General features: G+C 39.5%; 1 protein-coding gene across 1 annotated transcript in view; it reads right to left on the bottom strand.

Annotated features, from left to right (window-relative positions):
• Positions 1 to 19,181, bottom strand: part of SASH1 (SAM and SH3 domain containing 1) — a 168,262-nt gene that overhangs the window by 89,310 nt on the left and 59,771 nt on the right. Inside the window, 2 exon segments of the mRNA XM_032485114.1 lie at positions 3,494 to 3,543; positions 3,676 to 3,726. Coding sequence (XP_032341005.1) covers positions 3,494 to 3,543; positions 3,676 to 3,726 — 101 coding nt within the window.

Genomic DNA, 19,181 nt, shown 5'->3' with positions numbered 1-19,181 from the left:
TAATTAATGCCTGATACCTTCCTTTGAACACGTTTTAACTGGGGGAGAAAGGAGGGGAGATGTGCTGAGGACCAGGAGACAACTTTAGAGGCAGTGGGAGTGGGGTGGGCTGGGGAGGGTGGGCAGTGGAACTGGAAGGCAGGAGCCACAGGGGCTAATCCCTCAGCTCCCACATCACCTGCTCCCACCTATGCCTCTGCATCTAAGGCTGGGCTGCTGCAGGATTTGTCCACTTCTGTTTACTGAGTTCTCTGGCCTTTTGAATAAAAAGTAGAAGAAACCCTTCTGCCCATAAAACAACACTGCTGACTCAGAAGGATATTTTGGTTGGCAGACACTTTGGAGACACTAACCAGACACAACCAACTGGTTTGCCAGGTCAGCCTCGAGGGCTTGCCAACTTACCAGCAAGCATTTTTATCTGAAAAATAGCAGGATTTTGCATTTCAAAATATTTGCATTTTCAAATAGAAAAGTACAAATAATTCAGTGTAAACACTGCATCAAAGCTACTCAAATTATACTCCGACCTAGAGTGCCCAGAGTAACACCTCATCTTTAAAAAAAAATCTTTTTGGAAGACTTAAATCCATAATAATCATCAACTTCAGAATAAGTATCACTGTTTGCAACCATCACAGTAAAAACTGATTCAGGCAAACATCATTAAAGGAATCTAAAACCATTAGGGACAAGTTTGACGAGGAACAGATACTTACATAGTCTCAGATGATCTCCCCACAGAATATTTATTAATTACAAGGGGGAGCTATATCTTCTTAGAAGAAACCTGACAGACAGCACTTTAACCCAAAGGTGAGAATTAATATCCCCAATAATGAGACAAAGTCATATCATGATGTAATGCACTGTGAAGACTGCAAGACCAGAACTGCATTATCTTAATCTTAAAAAGAAACCCAGACTAAGAAACATTTCACAAGAAAACTAGCCTACGCTCTCAAAAGATCCCACAAATAAAGGCAAGAAAGCCTGTCAGATTAAATGTAACAAGAGACATGACATGTTAATGCCATGAGGGATTTTGTAAAGTGTTAGATTGAAAAAAGCTACTAAGAAATATTGGAAAGACATAAATGAGCTTATTTACAAAACAGAAACAGACTCACAGACATAGAAAACAAACTTATGGTTAAGGGTTGGGGAAGAGGGTGGGGAGGGTAAATTGGGAGTTCGAGATACTAACTACTATATATAAAATAAATAACTAATAAGTTTCTACTGTATAGCACAGGGAATTATATTCAATATCTTGTAGTAACTTATAATAAAAAATATGAAAAGGAATATATGTATGTATATTATGACTGAAACATGCTGTACACTAGAAATTGACACATTTTAAACTGACTATACTTCAATTAAAAAATGAAATGAAATGAAATAAATATTATTGGGATAATTAGAGAAACTTGAGTATGAACTGCATATTAAGAAAACCACTACTAAGTTTTCTTATTTGGTAATTATATTGTGGTTCTCTAAGAGAATGTCCTTGTCCCTAAGAGAGATCTGCTGAAGCATTTAGGAGTGAGGGTCATGATGTCTGCAACTTCGTCTCAACTGTGCAGCCATAACAATAAAAATTAATGGTATTATATTATATAAGTGTGTGTGTAGAAAAGAGCAAGAGCATGCCAACTGGTGAGTCTACGTGAAAGTTAAATGGAAATTTAAATGGAAATTTATTACACAAGTCTTGTAATTCTTCTGTAAGTTAAAAACTTAAAAAATTTTTTTTGAAATTAAAAAAAAAGTGTCATAGTTTTCAAAAACCATTAAAAGGGAAATGGAGGACAAAATGGATTCAAACTTTCAAATTATTTAGAAATAACTACATTTAAGTAAACCATTTAATAGAACAGAAGCAAAATGACAGTATTATAGATGGAGAGGCTAGGGCAGAGGCTAGGGCTTATCAACAGCAGTGTGTGTGTGTGTGTGTGTGTGTGTGCGCGCGCGTGTGTGCATGTGTGTTTGTGTGTGTTCAAAATTGTTTGCTAACCTCAGGAGGCTGTCAGGCTCTCTCTGGGCCACAAGAGTCATGCCACATTTTACTAAGTGTAGGATATAAACACGGAAAGAATGACTACCCACAACTGAGGAGAAGAAGAAATGCCAGCCTAACCAACATTAGTACCAATTTGGTGAGTCACTTCCTCTTAGGAGGAAAGGCAAACATTTCTTGTTCCCTCAAAGTCTCAGAGGCTCTGAGAGATCTGGGTTCTCAGCCTGCATCAGGCTGTACAGGCAGCAAACCAGGTAAGGAGAGCCCACAGCCCCTCCACTAAGGGCTCGTGCCCAGCTCGGGTCAGCATCACCACCGGACCTCCAGTTTCAAAATCCACGTCAACGCAAACCTCTTGGCCATTTCAGCCTCCACACGACAGTTCCCGGGAGAATGCAGACAACTAGAACCAAGGAAGTTCGTGCTCTCTGCACATTTATCCTCCCACCTGGAGTGGGCAACAGCCTTGGTTTTCTTCTGCTCATCACCCCCAACGTCCCTCAGTCCTGACCCAAACCTGCTTAGCCTCTTAAAGTGAGAACCGGAGCTGTGGCTGGCAGCCCTCCCTCCCGAAGCCGCGCCTGCGCCAGCCGCACACGCACGTGGACGGATTAGGCAGAGCTGTGCTGTAAAGCGCGCACACGCGCTCGCCCAACGTGTGCTTTTCATTCCAGAAATACTTGACCCCTAAGCCACGTCTACGCCTCGCCTGGCCTGAAACAGTGTAAGTGGCTCTGGGCCAGAGGAAGTGTCTGTTTAAAGAGGTGGACTTGCTCAAAATTTCTTTACCTCAGAAGATCATAGATAGAACATTCTAGCATAATTATGGTGGAATAAAGTAGAAAAGGAAAAGATTATAGGAAAAAAATTTTTTGCTTTTTTTTTTTTAAATGGCCTAAAAGAAATACTGGAAATACAAGGTATAACATAGAATTATCTTCCATGAGAGTAAAAATTACAGAGTCCAAGTTAGGACAGGGAAGCAAAAATACTACCTTTTACAGGAAAGGTTAGTGGGCATCTGCCATCTTCTGTCACAAGCATTTATTCTTGTTCTAAGGTCACCCACCAAAGCAAAGTGCAGAAGGCGTTTTGTAATCATTGTTTTATTCTGGAATGTATTTTTTTTTGTAACTTGCTTCTTGACGACTTTCATCTTATATCAAAAACCAGTGTAAAAGAAGAAAACCCGTTTGGGTTGACTTGGCTGGCCTTTCCCCTTCTCCGTGCTCATTTCCAGATATTTATTTAAGGTTCACTCACAATGAGCAATGAAATCAATAACTCTTTGCAGAATCTTCCAGCATTACCAATTGAATTACAAAACACACCCATCCACCCACATTTATGTACAAACACACACAACATGTAATGTAACTGAAATCCAGTACATACACAGTATGATCACCCATTTCACAAGGCAGCTTAGAAATTCTGGTCCTGAACGGAAGGAGGGGAACTTACTTTCTTTCCACTTCTGGTGTTGACACGCTGCTACAGAAGCCAAGAGACTCCTAGGAAAGAAGATTCACAGCGTCAGTGCAGGCAGAACAGCAGGCTTCATCTGATTTGTACATAATACCATTAAAAAAAAAAAAAAAAAGAGGACAGAAGCAAAAATAGATGATTAAAGTCACTGTGCTTACTTCGATCTGGGACCGCAGCTGAAGTGACGTGGGGCTGGCTTCGGGTTTCTCCTAAAACAGAACAGATGCTGGTTTAATGAGACTCCCAAACGTGGCACACACCAGAAAGACAAATAGATGTGTAAGAAGAGATGTGGGGATTTGGGAAACGCTAGGGTACAGTGGGAGGAGACAGTGGAGATAAACATTTTCTGGAAAAACTAAAGTATTTTTTAAAAGAAGAATCCTCGCCTCTTAAAACTGAATTGTTTTCCAAACTTCATTACTTAACACTGTTAACGATTTTACTGCAGAAGGAAAAAAAAGGACAATTTAACTGAGGGCTACTGACAGTTAATGGTGAATAATTCTCTGGATGTGATTAGACCACCACTAGGACACGGAATTTATTGCGACCCATTTGTTTCATAAAGTCATAAAGAAGAGGTAGAGAGCTTAAAAATTTTAGAGATAAAGCCATAGAGTATAACACACTCATTTGACAGTTAAAAAAAATAAACTATATCCCCTTTGGGAAAAAAAAAGAGATAAACCAGTCACCTGTGATAAAAATAATATACTGAAATAAGCTTTAGCAGCAAAATAGGAAAATTAACTGTTAGAATTGTCCAAAAGCAAACAAAGCGTTAGGATATACTATAGGAAAATGAGATTTATCCTAGGAAATAGAGCACAGATCACCACACTGATAATTTTTCGTAAGTAGAAAAAATTTCTAAATCAAAATAGGTGCTAAAGTGGATGTTCTCATCAAAGTGTGGTCCAAGTCCAGGCTGGTCCTGGGCCCATAAGCAGAACGATGGGCAGTTTTAGAGGAAGGAGTGATATCACTAACATTATACATATTTGAAATATCAGATTAATTACGAGTTTTCCAATAATCCTATTGGGCTCTTAATGGCTGGTACATTCTTCAGAACCACACATGCACTACGTGAAGACTGCTTGTTGGTCCCAGCTAACATTCGGGGAATGGGGGCAGATCATCTCAGACTACGAATGCTCACTGCATCTACTTGTTCACTTTTTTCAGTTTGCCTGTTTCATCTCTTGCACAATTGTACAACCCGACCAATATTTTAAAACTGAGCAATGAAACAGTAACGTAAGTGTAACTCAGAGCAAACATGTAAATGCAAATAGGTAACAGGAACCCAATACGAACATAGAAGCTAAAATGAATATGCTGGGGTGACTAAATCCGAGAACAGGATGCCTATGGACAAGCAGACTGCATGGGAAAGGTGTTTTAATGGACTGGCAACCCACTCACCCCCAGTCCCAGGGCCTCATTTGTTATGAAAAAACATCAGCATGGTGTGAAGCCCCAAAGAACTGCTCTCTGGTTAACATCCTTATGGTTTTTATTACCACCTTTGTTCATAATGAACAAATACATATCTCTGTCCCAAATCTGATACACTATTTCTGTAAAACAGTGTATGGAAATGTTTTAGTTACATTCCAAGCTCAACTGGTATGATGTCAGACTCAGCTGAAATCAACCAAGGGGATATGTAATTCAGAGGTTCTTGGTGCTTAGAGACCAATCAGGATGCCCTGGAACCTAACCTCTTAGCATCATCACATAGAGCAGTTTATAAACTAAAATAGCGAGAGGTAAGCAAAGATATAGTTTGCAATTTTTCCATCTTAAGTCTTCCTGTTCAGGAGTTAGTATGGAAGCCTCAAAATTATGGCGGAACTCTCTTAATTCTTTTGAAACCTTCGCTGAAATTGTCCCTCTAACACTCAACTTCATAACCATCAACAAAAAGTAACTGATTTGACTCTCTTCCTATCCTGTTCTTCACTTTTCTTCACACTCCAAGTCTCTACCTCACTAGGTAATAGACCATGAACGGGAAATTACCTGCTTTACTGTACTCTGTTACCTGCACTTTTCTAACAAACTTTATTTATTGAGTGTGTTGCTTGTCGCTCCACATCATAAACACAATGTGTAGTATATTATGCAAACTGGACCTGGTTCTTGCATACAAAGCTGATGCTTGTTAACAATCATATTAAATGTTTGATGATCAGGAAGTAATATTCTAAACAATTCATCTTTTACATGTTAGTTTATCACTTATAAGAGACACTGGACTGTGTTGTAACTACTTTTTAGGAAACTGGTTAGGGATGCATTTTGATGTAAAATGTATTAAAATTTATCCCATTAAAATAATGGACCTAGTTAATGTTTCCATGCAGAACATCTGTTTTATCAGGAACAGGGTATGTTTAACAGGAGATCACGTACAGTGATGTTTCTAGTGGGGTTTTTTCCAAACATGCCACAAAATAATGTTTTTCAGAGCAAATTATTAATTTCAACTCCACCCCATTTTACTTTTAAGAAAATCCCACGCATCATATTATAAAACATCACAAATTTTAATGTAAAGGTTTAGTTATCAGGGTTTCTTACATCCTAACTGAGGCTCAACCTTGCACAAATGACTCAATCACCAAGAATTAGACTCTTTCTTAGCGCGGGAGGACCTCCTTTGGTCACTGCAGAAAAAAAATCATCTGTAACAAATTAAGATATTCCATCTAAATGTTGCAAAAGAACATGAAGAAACACATTTCAAATTGGACACAACCAAAGAGACTGTTGGGAAGGACTCATTACTATATCTCAAGTATAAAGCTTTCCCTCTAGTACTTTTTGAGTATGACGTGTTCATTGACTTTGCACTGGACAGAGTATTCTAAGCAGTACTGTGAGAAATAACTCCAAAATTCGACCCATGTTCAGAATGGGCATCCAGACAGCCACCCAGCACTGGTGGGTGAGCCTGAACCTGTATCTGTAGGTTAGGGTATTATGACTTAGTTAAAATGGAAAATAATTTTTTTAAAAGTGAATAGTTGGAATTTGACCTGTGGGTTAAACTGTTTATTAAGAAGCGTAATGGATACCTTAGTTAAGAATGATAAATACCATTAGCATTACAAATTCTTAGTGAGTTGGTGAATTACAAATGCTAATGGAATCCTCCCTAAGTTAATGAAGTACCAACAGAGAACCAAAATATCGATACAGCCCATCACTGTGTATGTGTGCATGAGCAGGAAAAGGTCTGAGAGGACAGCCACCAAGTGTCAACAACTGTTACCTACACTTCCATTCTCTTTGCAGTTTTTTATAAGCATAAAATCTTGCATTGCCTTATTTTTTTTTCTAATAATGAAAAATCAGCTTTAAAAAATACAATCTCCAAACCAGACTTATTGGGGTGATCATTCTGCAATATATACAATATCAAATCATTACATTGTGCACCTGAAACTAATATGATGTTCACCCCTCCTACTTTTCCAGCTGTAAAGTTCATCTGGCTTTAAGCGCTGGCAGCACTGAGGGAGGGAGACGTGTGGCAGAGGAGATGTCAATTACACTTCAATTTTTTAAAAAGCTGTAGAAGAGGGTTTTAAACAGTAAGAAATAAGGAAAAAAGATTTTAAAATTAAAAAAATAAATGACTATAAAGTCATTTATAAATATTGAAAAATGTTTAAAGCTACCATCTCCGGATCCTATGTTTTAAAATTATCTACATGTATATGAAAAAATATCTGAAAGGATCCCTAAACACCAGCGATTAATCCTGCAAAGGCCACTATATTTCTGAATTTTTAACGTATTTTTTTCAAGTATATAATACTTTTATATTTTTAAACATAAAAATCATTTAAAAAAATTAAATTTGATAATAATTTAGTTGTATCCCAACAATTAAGATTAAAACTTTTTAAGAAATATTAAAACTTAATTTCTCAAATTAGGTCATTCCCTATATTAACATACTTTCTTGAGGTGTTAAAAATTTCAATACTAGTGTCATAAAATTTTAATAACTAGTAAAAAAAAATTTTAATAACTAGTGTCACTATGCATGCATTTTATGTTTACTAGTGAAGGTCCATGATGATTTTAGAAATAATCTCATATTACTGGGGTTTTTTTGGGGGGGGGTTACTTATTTATTTTTAGAGGAGCTACTGGGGATTGAACCCAGGACCTTCTGTATACTAAGCATGTGCTCTACCACTTGAGCTATATCCTCCCCACTCATCTTCCTGTTTTGACTGAAAGAGACTAAACCATAGTACCATATAGTTTTTCTAAGGAAGGAATCAGATGACAAAAAAATTACTGGGGGTAAAAACCTCAAATCCATTTCTTGCCAACTTGGACAATTTCTGGAGACAATAATTCCCTTAATGTTTATTATGTCCAACATAGAAGCAAAAAAAGAGGAAATGTTTCAAGATGAAATCAGTGGTTTGCCAAAACCAAAACCAAAACATAAGAACACGTGTGTGTGCTTTCACCTGTTTGGGCACACACACGCGCACACACATCCTACAGTCACACCAGTAGGGCATGGGTCAAATAGAAAACCAAGGCTCTGACCCTAAATGACTATGTTTTCACTTCAAAGCACTACAACCCACTTAGTGGACACACCAGCGTCAAAAACCCACTCAGGGCAGAAGAGGGCCTGGAGGACAGGGATCATGCGCTCATCTAACTCCAACTGTTTCCTCGTTCTTGTGAAATCTACACCTCTCCCTCCCTTCCTGCTGGCGGTGCTGGAAGCCAGATGAACTTTACAGCTGGAAAAGCAGGAGGGAGAAAGCCGTCTCCTGTTCCAAAGGCAGGGAGGAAGAACATTAGGCGCCCACCAGCTCAGCTTAGCGCCAAGTTCTCCTCCTCCAGCCTGGGTATGGGAAGGAGGAGGAGGGAAAAAGAGAGAAGGGTGCACGCTGACAACTTTCAGCTACAAGTGAAACGCCACAGGCTGTGACTGACACGTTTGATCAGTGGAGGGAGCCGAGCTCTGAACTGCTGGGGAAAGTTGCTGCTGGTGGTCGATTTTAAATTGCATGTGGCATCTCTCACTTTACAAGAAGACTGTGACGTTATGGTGCTCCCCACGTTGGCAAAGTATCCTCCCCACCCCTCCCCCTATCCATTCCAGCCCAGCAACGAGGCACGGGTTCATTTTACCAGGGTTTAAACCTCAATGTTTTCTTGGGAGTCTTCTCATTTCCCATCAAATCAGCGACTAGGAGCTACTGCTTCTCCCTTCACAAGGTTTCCTGTGTCCAGCCAACCCACTCCATTTCCACAAACATCAGCTTCTTTGTGGTCCTTCCCCTCACAGACCCTGACCACTGCTGTAAAGTGAACAGGCGGTCCTGACTGTGGGCGGGGAGAGCCGAGTCCAAGTCCAGCTCCCACTTTAGTTCTAGAGACCTTTAGACCTTTGGTTTTTCCAATGCCAATGAGAGAGAAATGGACCACTTGATTATCTTTAAGTTCTTTTTGATTCTAAAACCGTATGATGAAGCAGCTCCACGCCCACTCCAGTCCTCCTGTCCAAAACATCCTCTTGACTAGGTTCACGCTATTCAGAGTGGTTCATGCGTCATGGGCATTAGAATCAACTGGAAGCTTGTTAGAAGGGAAGGCTCAGGCCCACCTCTGACCTCATGAATCAAAATCTGCATTTTACCAAGATCCCCAGAGGATCCGCATGCTCATTTCAGTTTGAGAAGCACATCACTTTGTGCTGTGTCATTTCTCTCTTCCAAAATCCTCCCCAGAAAAAGAGCTTTCTTGAAACCCATCTGGGAGTTCAGGCTTTTTTTTTTTTTTTTTTTTTTTGGAGGGGTTGGGGGGAGGGGGGGATTGTTTGTTTGTTTGTTTGTTTTTATTTTGATGGAGGTACTGGGGATTGAACCCAGGATCTTGTGGATGCTAAGCATGTGCTCTACCCTCCCTGCTGAGAGTTTGGGCTTTTGAGCATTAGCTGTCCTGGACCCCTTGCTTGGGTGCCCTGCAATAAACACTGCAAAAGGAAAGGAAAAAGGGAAAAGGAGAGAGGAGAGGAGAGGAGAGGAGAGGAGAGGAGAGGAGAGGAGAGGAGAGGAGAGGGGAGGGGAGGGGAGGAAATCCTTCCCAAAATGTGGAAGCACAATACTGACAAGATGAAGTCCACATTCCTGAAGGAGAGCCCTCTGACCAACTGGCTGGATCACAAACCCTCTTCTTGGAGAACAGGTGCTGGGTCCACTGTCCGCTGAGTGCACGCTGTCCCAGTGTTTCACTTTTCCTCACTACTACCTGGAATATCTGCTTCTTCACATCCATCCCAACTTTAGTCATCCTTCACGTCCAACTACAAAACCCACCTCCCGTTAAACCTTCCCTGCCCAACTGTGCGTTAAATACTATGCCCGAGTGTTCCACTCACTTATTTATATCTTACTCCCTCAAGTAGACTGTAAACGCCCTCTTAATTCATTGTATCCACAACAGACAGACATACACACACACACACACTCTCACACTCCAACCAGTTATGCACTTCTTATGCACAGGCCCCATTCAGGTGCTGAAGAGGCAGCCTTGAACAAGACAGGGTCCCGCCCCTGGTGTTTGTTACTTTCTAAAGTCTTACACAGGCTTCCCTCCACAAGAGAAGTGCTTGATGGCTATCGGTTTGATTTGCTTCAATTGGATTACTTTGCCAGTAATTCTGACTCTTCTATTAATTTCTGTTTGCAGCCTCACAGACTGGGACGTGTATTTTCATGCTTTAGGGTTACTTCTGAGTTGCAGCGTTACATCGGTAAGTAAAAGCAATTCAGCAAATAATCTCAAAATGATCTACAACTTGAATCTATCAGAACTTAAAAAGAATATGTTGTGGTACTTAATCACTTTTTGGGTAAAATCTAGGGTAAGTCCAGCCCCACACCTTGTCCCGTTCTTGTTTCATAGATGAAACAGGAAGTGTTAGCCATTTTCAGGCTCCCATAAATAAGCTCATGGCCTGGCATACAAAATTTTTTCTAATCAGTTAAAGTGAACAGAAAACTACTCTCATTTCACCACATCAAAGAAGAAACATTCCAAAGAAAAAACTTTTTTTCATAGTTGAATGCTATCCCACTAAGTGCAACCTTAAAACCTAACCGTAATGAACAGATTAGTGAATTTCCAGAAGCACTGATAAAAAAGAAACCAAAAGTGGCCATCAGTGCTCTGGGAATTGAGTCTTTGTGCTGCATTAGTCTATGTTCTCCAAGTATTTGTTCCCTATTTATTAGACCTCCTATGTTCCAAAATATGACTTTAGATGGCTTACAAAATTTAGTGCAATGTTACATGATAAAGTAAAGTTTAAAAACTAAGGTAAATGATACAAAGGTTGGGGGGAGGAAGGGCAGGTTGGAATCAGGATTGCATAGCAAAACTGGTCCAGGAATTAGATTAGTTCAGCAAATTCAGGCTTCAGATCCTACACTAGAAACAGACCACACATTTGGGACTAAGCTTTCTTAACGTCTGACACAAAGGAAACATGATCGGTTAAAGACTGATGTTATCCATGCTGTTATCTTTTAAGGTAGTCACAAGATACAGGACTATGCCTGTGAGTGAGCATCTCTCCTCTGGCTTCTGGCACAGAGGACACTGTATCACACTGACCAGCGTCACAAGCCGTGTCCCTGCAGAACTTGATGTGTCCCAGAAGTGCTTTAACTTCAGCAAAGCTGGAGGTGGGCCTCAGATTCCCATGGAAACTGAGGGACCTCTCACAGGGACATCCATGAAAGACATACTCCTCCACCTCCTGGCAGGAGTCCTGGGAGTACCCAGGATGGGGCAGAACTGAGTGTGAGGAGACAGCAGGGTGAGTTCTGCCATCGTGAAACATGGCTGTGGTAAAACAAAGGGGCATCAGTAAACATTAGCCGAATTGGTTAAATTCAGGGGTAATTTGAATCTAAGGGTGTCAAGCATGGTGCTCTCATGCCTCATTTCAAATAACAAGGTAGTATGATTCTTTAACATCTACACTGCCTTTGGAAATGATGTACTGGATCCTTTAGGCTACAGACTTAACAGTGTTGAGTACATAGCCTGTACTCATACAAGCATCTTGTCGAGAGATAGGAATAAGACCTAGACCATGGCGGGACGGCAGATGACTTCAGTAAAATGCGTCATGGTGAAAGAATGCACTATTTACTGTGAACAGAACATCCAAGAGTGTCATTTCACACAAATGTCAATACTAAAAGGCACAGTGTCATAAAGACATTTTAACCATCCTTTAAAAAAGCTGTATAATCAATTCTTCATTTTACTAGCAGGACTTGGCTTATCGGCACTAACAAACACATGGCCCCTGCGTTTCCCAGTGGTGGACACCACAACATCCAGCCACTCTAAATGGTCCATTCAACCTCACTGTTGTAAGAGCAATGTGCAGTGATCCACAGTCACCAAGAGATTTTCTGGATACATCTGGATGCTGATGGGGACTGATTAACATAAGATAAAAGTGAGAGAAAGTAACTCAAAGGGCCCACTTATTGTTAATTTCCTCCATGTCTCTTCATTTCCTTTCATCTAATCATTTCTTAACTTAAAAAACATTTCTTGATCATCTACCGTATGCTAGACAATGTCCTAGTCGAGAAGAACAAGACAGTGAAACAGTCAGTCACTGCCTTCATGGAGCTTACATTCCAGGGTTTTCTAAAGTCATGTGTGGGAATCACTGGCATTTAACATCTAGATTGCGGGCCCAACAGTCTTTCTGTTCTAGCTCCAGGCAGACAGTATCTCCGGACAGTGGTGCTCAGCTCTGGCTGCCACACTCTCCAGAGGATAATGAAAACCAGGAGAACCTTCACTAGGAGGGTGTCTGGAAATGGAATCATATAAACAAGATCAATTGGAGGAACTGGGGCTGTTGACTCAGAGAAGGGAAAGAAAATACAAACATGGGAAAGGCTTCCAGGGAGAGAGGGCAGAGAGCTGCCTAGTACGGCTCCCATGGTGGCACAGTCAGTAACAGGACCCTGCACGCCGAGGGACACTGGGGAGGGCGATGTTGAGTGGAAGAACATTTATTACATGTTCGGGGGAGGGGGTGGTGATAGCTCAGTGGTAGAGCACGCGCTTAGCATAGCACGAGGTCCTCGGTTCAATACCTATACCTCTACTAAAAATACATACATATAAATAACATGTTTAAATAATATACACTGATTATATCAGAGTATTGGTGAGAACATTAAATATTGAATTGGGATAAAACTTCCAAATAAAATCTTTTTTATTTTTTAGGAAAAAACTTTGAGCTTACTTAAAAATAACTTTAAAAGTGAGGTTATATGCTTGAAATGACTACAATCTATACGAGGCCACCAAAACTTTTGACCATGAGCTCTTACTGCTCTGGTTGGTCATTACTAACAAGGACTTCTACTCAGCACAACTTAAGTGATCAAAATTGTTTTGGCCTTTTCTACAACCACTGAAATATTTATGGCAATTTATACTTTAGCAATCTAATAGCACTTTGAGTAACATCATAGTGAAACTTCTAATGAAAATGAAACATTTGAAATCCAGTTGAAACTGTTCATATTAGGTATTACAAAATGACCAAATTCTAATGGGCATCCAACATCCATCCTGAAGCTAGCTCAGCCTCACTGGACCAGAGGGTCCTTATGCTGCTACCACGTCTGACCACTGCACCTTGGACTACATGCCTGAACCTTGAACCAAACTCTTTCAACAGCTCCAAGGCCCTGGACCATGATGTATGGCAGCAGAGTGCCGCGCAGCTGGCTGATGAAGTGCATACCACCTCTGAGCTCACTGCCCAGAGAAATTTCACATTAAGGTCCTACCTTGGGACCACGCTCCAGCAGACCCTAGAACAGTGGTTCCACACTTGCTACCTTGCAGTCCACCTAGAGGGCTTATTGAACAGTATTGCTGGGCCCCTCCCCAGAATTCCAGATTTAGTCCATCTGGGGAAAGCCCACTAATCTGCATCTCTACCAAGTTCCCAGGTAAGGCTCATGCTGCTGACCGGGGAGCCACACTTTGAGAACTGCTGCCCCAGACAGGACTGCTCAGAGCTGTCTCCAGTGTGGGATTCAGTGGTCCAGAGATCGAAGGGATCAGTGTATCCTGAGTCACAGCTAAACTCCAGCCTGGTCTTCAGTGTTCTATAAGGGGACGATCAAGACTAAGGATTTAAAGTAGAAGGAAAGAGATGGGCTTAACATCATTTAAAAAAGGAGGAGGGGCAGGTAAAGCCAGGTATCCAACAACAGAACGAATTATTTACAACATGAGGAATCTATACAACTGGAGTATTTGAGCATGACCGTGTGACCATGGGACTGTCTACTCCTTGGGATGGGGGCTCTTTCAGAAATTGATCCAGACCTCTGTCAACTACAGTGATTGTGCTAAAGTGTAATTGCTGGAAATTAAATAAGCCTTTGTGGGATAATTAACCTTTTACATTATATTTTTACAGGAAAAAGAACAAGTCCTAACCCAGTGACATTTTAAAATAGATAATCTTCAGAAGTTGGTGACAGCCTGTAACTGAATAAACACTCATGTAGTCATTTATTCAACCAATATTTCCTAAGTGTCAACTCTGTACTTAGCTGAAATACTGGGTATAAAGAATAGTTACTGACCTCTGGAGCTCACGGTCAAGTAAGACGAATATAACAGAGAATATAAAAAACCAAAGCTTCCATATTATCATATAAATAACATCTGAACTGAATAGTAAGCAGACTGGGTGTCTGAATACGAATTTTTCAAAGTTATGTAGCCTGACCAAACTGGAGATACCAAATTTAAATAAAGCCTCTAAGAAACTGGCTCACATTTTGTCGTGATTTAAAGCATTATTATTGTTGTCTTCATGGCTATAAAATTCAAATGTTATTGTGACATTTAACTGTCCTCTTTCTCACTCTTTGAATCATATTTTCAAACCATCCTTAAAAGTTTTGTAACCATCTTAAAAAGTCTCGTTATCAATGACAATCAATGACATTCCAGTGCATTCAGAAATCATCAGCCACAGACTTTTACTTCTGAAAGAAATGACTTTTGAATTAATAGTAATCATGTAAAACGTTTTAAAACACATGGGTAGATGTCATAGTATTTAAGAAAGAATAAAATAAAAATTGGAATCTTAGAAAGTCAAGACAACTGTCAAATTTTAGCCCAGGGCATACTTCTTACTGCTATAATTATAGAAGCTTGAAACTCAGGTTTATATTGGAAACACAGGCAGACGAAGCCCCAATGTAATGTACATAAAATGATATGTTTCTCTTCTTGTACAGTGATTTTCTTCCTTTCTGAGCATTAATCTTTGAATGACTCACTCTATAAATTATTGAACTTAGTTCAGAAGCAAATGAAATCTAAAATACCCATTTACTGAATGGCTAAAGTGCCATGTTGAAATTACTGTGATTTATCTGTTTCTTGAACAGTTACCGTAGCAAACGTACTCCATTGCTCAAAATTATTACCTGGTTGCATAGTTTACTCTGGTTTAAGCATAAATCTATCCCCTTGTTCAGAACAGCAGCTGTTTGTCAGAATCTCATTCATTGCTCATTCATCCACAACCACAAGGCCTGACTTTTTCCTTCTACAAGCCTGAAATATATCTATATGTACTCCGAGGTACATAGAGATGGCACTTATTTTTTGGAAACCAATTAAATTCACATGTACCATGATTACTATATAGTGGGAGGGGCAAGAAGGAGTACCATTTACTCATTCCTGAAGTTACTCCTCCTGCCCACATGCTTCCCCGTACCTGCATGGCTCTGCCAGCTTAGGCACTAACTGCAGCCCTGTCTGGAGAACTACTGTATTTCTTGGGCATTACTTCTTGCAGGTTCTACAATCACAGCAACTGAGCCATAGCTGCTGTGGCTATGGAGAGAGATTCTGGTTTAAAATACAACTTCTCATCCACACCAAGAGAGGGGCCTCCTCCTCATTTCCCTTCTCCTGATTTGGTTGGTAGGAAAGTTGGGAAAAACGTATATTCTCCACCTAGGGGAAATTTTGCTACATACATGATAATGGACTAAATGGCTCAATATATAAAGAGTGCTGATAAATAAATAAGAAAAACCCTACTGTAGATAGAAAAATGGGCAAATGAGTTTAAGAGATGAGTCACAGAAATAAAGATATAAAAATGTGTATTCTTAGAAATAGTCATGCTGCTAATGGGAATGCAAACTGTATAATATTTCCATATGGTAATTTAATAATGTATGAGGAGTCTTTAAAATGTTCCTATTTTTCAACCTGCTAAACCCATATCTAATAATCTACCCTAAGGTTAATAATAAATGATGAAGGTGAGGATGTGCATTTGAAGATATTCATGGTTATTTATTTTTATAATAACAAAAAGTACCTAAATAACAATAAATAACCTAAATAACAAAACATCTAAATAACAAAAGACACCTTTTTTTTTTAGTAAGAACAAAACACCTAAATAGCTTAAATTGAATAAATTATGGTACATTCACAAGATAAAAAAGTATATAATCATTAAAAATCCCAACACTGAAGAGTATTTAATAAGGGGAAAGTGCTCCTTAAAGGTTAAGGAACATAAGCAAGCACACTGGACGCACAGCTGGATCCTAATGTGCATTTGGGTATATACGGAGACATAGACAGAGTGTAAATCCCACTGGGGCAGGAAATTCTGTATGTTTTGTTCACCTGTGTATCCCCAGAACCCAGCAGTGTCTGGCACTTAGTAAGTACTAAACTATATGCTGAACAAACATATATGTACAGACAATAGCCTGGGAGAAAATAAGCCAACATATGATTAAATATGAAGTGGACACAGACATAGAATACAGACTCGTGGTTGCTGGGGTGGGTGGGGGAGGGTAGGGATAAACTGAGAGTTTGAGATTTGCAGATACTGACAGGTACATGTAAAATAGATAAACAAGTTCATACTGTATAGCACAGGGAAATACATTCAATATCTTGTAGTAGCTCACAGTGGAAAAGAATATGAAAATGAATGTATGTATATTCATGTATGACTGAAGAATTGTGCTGTACACCAGAAACTCACACAACACTGTAAACTGACTTTAAGTCTATTAAAAAAAAAATTCAAAAAAATTAAATTTGAGGTGGAGGCAGGGGTTAGAGGCTTAAGCATAATTATTTTGTTTTTTAGGATTTTCCATATTTTCTTATTTTTTTATAATGTATATGTACTACTTGTACAACCAGAAAGCAAAACAAAAGTGTTTCTATTTAAAGTGTATTTTTCCTAATGTTATTCCTTCTATAGACCTAGAGTCAGATTTGTTTCAAAATTTACATATACACATAGCGCACTGTCAAGATTCCGTAACGTAACTGAGACTTAGGATATCCAAAGGCATCAAAGATGTATGTTAATTTTTTTAAATCTCACATGATGACTGATTTTTTTTCTACAAATAGATCATTGTGGAACATTTGTCATTTAAAGATACATTATTCAGCACACCAACACACACTTCATAGTACCTTACTTTTAAAAATCGCATTATAATATTAAAGATTCTGAAACATCAATAATTTGGAATTTTCCTCACAGAAAATTTGCTTTACCTTCCCCTTCTCTTAACCTGCCCTGTCAAATTCTCCTTTCCTATAGCACAGAAAGAAAGCGTCAGAAGTATTTTCTTTTCGTTTCTTAACTAGCCTCAATCACCTAAATAACACTGAGATGTTAATTAGAAAACGGTTATTTCGTGTAAGATTATGCATATTACATGCCCAGAAAATCTGCATGTGTACAAACAGTAAGCCAATCTCCCCCTTGCAGACAGCAATTTTTTCTAAGGAAAGAAAACAAACAAAGCCTCAAAAGAGTACAAACAGGAAACACATTCGGACGTGATCTCCAAGGGCACAAAACAGATGGACAGCCCTTTTCCGAGTATCTGTAGCAGAGCAGATAAAAGCAGGGAGTGGAAACACAATGACCAATGTGACTGGGAAACTGGATAGGAGACCTGGCTGTGTCCCTGAATATGACTTGTCCCTCCAAAGGCTGAAATGAACCTAGAGATATGATTGCTTCATGAAGAATCAAGGGAACAGAGTCTTGCATGGTATCGTCAGGTCTGCCTAAAGGAAAAAAAAAAAAGAAGTAATCCCAGTAGTGATACAGTATCACCTCCAAATCACTCATGCTTTTCTTATCAAGCCAAGGTATGCAAACTCAAAACACTAACACTTGCATTTTTCATTAATTCCATAAAACTCAACATGAAGGGAACCTAAGAATCAGAGTACTCACCTTTGCCACAAAACCTAAAGCCAGGAGAAACAGAGAGCATCCTAGTAAAAATTTTAAGTGTCAGATATATACATTTTGAAAGTTGCTATGAAGAGTCTCTTTAACTATTATTCCAAGTTTTAATCACCAGACCCAGGACCTTAACAACTCATGAAAATGCTAATCTCACTAAAGAGAAAATGATCTTTGAAAATGGAAGATTCTTCCATTCTTTGCCATAAAGTAGCCACAGGAGAACAAGTACCCACCTCAAATTTTACCAAAAATGTAGGAGATGGAAAGGAATATGGGGTTGCGGGTGTAACCGCCAGGCAAGATTCAATGTTGGGGAGAAGACTGGCTGCATCAAAACTGTCTCAGGCCTTTAAGGTCATGATCTGGAGTCTGGAAGTTAATGGATATTTTGGACAGACCTTTAGGAAAATTAAAGACGTGGCCCTCTCCACAGGCCTTCCCTGATCCCCTAAGACTGTCAGGGGCTCCCATCAGAGCACTTAACCACACGACACTGCAATTGTCTATACTCGTTTACGAGGATTTCACGGAAGCTTTTCGGGTAGAGGCTGCTCATCATTAACATCTCAAGACCTAGTAAAGTGCCTAATAGAGATTAAGTATCTAAATGATAAATATCTATTGGATGAATAAATGAATGAACAGTAGAAGAGGACAGGAAGTAGAAGGACCATGGCACAGAAAGCCTAGTGCCTTACCTTAGTAGGAAACCAATAAACATTTTATCAACTGAATTAAAACTTCTCTTATGTTTTTAATCCCTGGGTACTGACATTGAATAATTTGATCCACAAAGTATGAAACAGTATGTTGAGAAATAAAGGCAAAACAATGACAGAAACATGTTTAAGGAAGGACAGAAACCTTGTTAAGCTGTCTTATCTCCTAGCACACGTCAGGGCTGACACAGAATGCCATTTGTCCCTGCTTATCCTGAGCAGGCAACCAGGGGAAAAACTGAACCGAGTCATTTGGAGATACATAAAAGCAAATCATTATTTTCATGAAAATCCTCTCTTAAATAATTATATCCAAGTGGTATCCATTTAAAAAGTTGAACTGATGGATCGATTCAGTTTATCCACACCAAGGTGTTACCAAGTAACTACAGAAAGAGCAGCAGCAAACTCCTCAGGGTTACCTATCAATGTACCTCCTGAACACCAAGCAATTTCAAGTGCTCATCCAGGCTAGTTCTCACACTGCAACCCACTTCCCCACCTGCTGGCAATCACGGGATCTCCGCCTATAAATTGCATACGT

This window comes from Camelus ferus, chromosome 8 (assembly GCF_009834535.1).
Source record: "Camelus ferus isolate YT-003-E chromosome 8, BCGSAC_Cfer_1.0, whole genome shotgun sequence".
NCBI lineage: Eukaryota > Metazoa > Chordata > Mammalia > Artiodactyla > Camelidae > Camelus > Camelus ferus.
This window is presented reverse-complemented; position numbering and strand designations above follow the sequence as displayed.